This window comes from Sturnira hondurensis, unplaced genomic scaffold (genome assembly GCF_014824575.4).
Source record: "Sturnira hondurensis isolate 20B ecotype Veracruz unplaced genomic scaffold, ASM1482457v3 Scaffold0021495, whole genome shotgun sequence".
Lineage (NCBI taxonomy): Eukaryota > Metazoa > Chordata > Mammalia > Chiroptera > Phyllostomidae > Sturnira > Sturnira hondurensis.
In genome coordinates, this window is record NW_028094126.1 from 1 (window position 1) to 2,088 (window position 2,088).

The window sequence follows — 2,088 nt, forward strand, 5'->3', positions numbered from 1 at the left end:
CTCAGTGCAGGAAGAGAAAGCCACTGGGTGTCAGGTCTGCGAGGAATACCCTAATGCGGGAGAGCAACTACTGAGTTTTCCGACCCCAGAGTTTGTTTTTAAAAATTCAGCTACTTAATAGTAAAAAGTCAAGGTGGGTTTTTTTCATGAGAGAGGATTGTAAATAAGTTCCATAAACCAGTGTACATACAAATGTTTATGAGCCGGTAAGTTCTAAAAGACAACAAAAAAAGCTACATGGGTCCTATGTGGATGTGTAAATACATCCACTCCCGGTCAGAGATGGTACAAGAGCAAGTCGTGCATTCTTAAGAGCGAGGGTTGGCGTAGAAATTAGGTACTGAGTAGCAGCGAGGCTGACAGGCGGGACTGCGGTCGACATTATCCCTAAAAGGAGAAGACGAAGGAAACAAGCACGATTCTGATGGCTCTGGACACACTTCGGCCTCTCAGAACTCCATCCAAAACACAGAAAACTGACTCAGAAACCCCCTCTGCTCCCTGTCATTGCTGAAGAGAGTTTCAGGAATGACAGAATTCCTCCTCAGGGACAGGTGGGGGTGGGGGGGTGTAGAAAGCCAGCTCAGAGTGGGGCGGGGCTAAGTCCACAAGCAAGTGGCCTGTGAGGTTCTTGGTGCCAAGTCTGTGATGCTGCTGTGGAAATGAGGGGACAGCAGGCCACTCCACTCTGGCTTCTGCTGGTTAGAAATGCAACAGTCACATTTGCAGCACTTCAGTGATTTAAAACACAGAACTCCACCCTCCTTCCCCCAACCCATCTGCAGGAAAGGAGGAATTCAGTAGGCCTTCATTTGCAGGTTTCTGAAGTGCTACTGAAATTCTATCACATGTGACACCTAACAGACAGCCCGATGGTCAGGATCATCCGGGGACCCTGCACTGCACAGTGGAAGCTGACCTAAACTGAAATGAGCTGGACTTTTGCTGCCGGCCCCAACTCTCCACACCGATGGCCACCTGTTTGTGTCCCCACGGTGGTCCCCCACCTCCCCTCAATGACAGCACTGGGCAGCAGCAGGGTGTGGTTTTGTGGGGACTACTGGTTTTGCTCTTTGCTTCCAGAATCACACAGACTGTGACAAACTGCACATTGAACATGGTCAGTCCTGAGTTGGGGAAAGCCTGGAGAGCAGGCCGAGTTCATTAGGACTCTTCCCTCCTTTGCGTGGCGTCATACGTGGTCTCTAGCTTGCCCTTCTTCCTTGGCAGGACTTCCTGTCTCTTGTTGATTGGTGACCCCTTCTAACGTCTTCTTGGCCATCGCTTTACTGGCCTCTTCCTGAGGGAGAAATAAGTGAAATGTTCAAGTACTTCCCGGCCTCACCGACTGTGTGTCAAGTCTGACACGAGAGGGCGGTGCAAGGTCTTCATTTCAGTTTCCTGACTGGGTCGGGCAGGGCTGTGCTACCAATGGTTTAAAGTGGGAGAGTCTACTTTTCTTTGGTTAAATGACTAGCTCGCCACCATTGAATAATCAAGTTCATGAGACAAAAGAGGGTGGGGAGTGGAGGCTGAGCTCAGGATACAACTCTGCGGCAGGGAGGCTGACCTGTGTCCCACTTGCCAGGAACCTCCAGGGGGAGGGCGGGACGCTGGGCCTCCCCACCCCAGCCCAGCTGCTGGGAAAACCATGGGTCTCACCCTGGAGGTGTTATTTGGAAAAAACCTGATGTGCTTGATTTGTTTAATTTCTAGGGAATGAAGTTTCCTCACGCCCTGCACAGACATGTCAGTGCCCCTACTTCCTGCTGTTGGTGGGCAGAACAGCCGCACTCCACCCTGGACCCCATCCAGCCTCAAGTCAGACCACACTGTGCTCCCTGCTCCGTGCTCCCGGGGTTCTGCACACACCTTGGCGTCCCGCTCTGCGAACTTCGCAAACATGTTGGCATAGGTCTTGCGGTCCCCCTCGTTGTGCTCCTTCGCCCTCTTCGGGCACACGGAGATCTGCAGCCTCGCGGCCTTGTTCTGGGGGTTGACCTCCAGCACCCTCTCGAAGTCGCCCTCCGCCAGCACGAACTCGTTCATGAGCAGACGGGCCTCACCCCTGCGGTACAAGCCTTTCTC

At 52.7% G+C, this 2,088-nt stretch overlaps 1 protein-coding gene across 1 annotated transcript; it reads right to left on the reverse strand.

Annotated features, from left to right (window-relative positions):
- Positions 1 to 386: 386 nt before the first annotated feature.
- On the reverse strand, positions 387 to 2,082 carry LOC118977704 (peptidyl-prolyl cis-trans isomerase FKBP5-like). Its single transcript, XM_037032680.1, has 2 exons — positions 1,873 to 2,082; positions 387 to 1,300 (listed from the first exon to the last, which is right to left on the reverse strand). The coding sequence occupies exons 1-2, from the start codon at positions 2,047 to 2,049 to the stop codon at positions 1,193 to 1,195; spliced, it is 285 nt and encodes a 94-aa protein (XP_036888575.1). The 5' UTR covers positions 2,050 to 2,082; the 3' UTR covers positions 387 to 1,192.
- Positions 2,083 to 2,088: the final 6 nt, after the last annotated feature.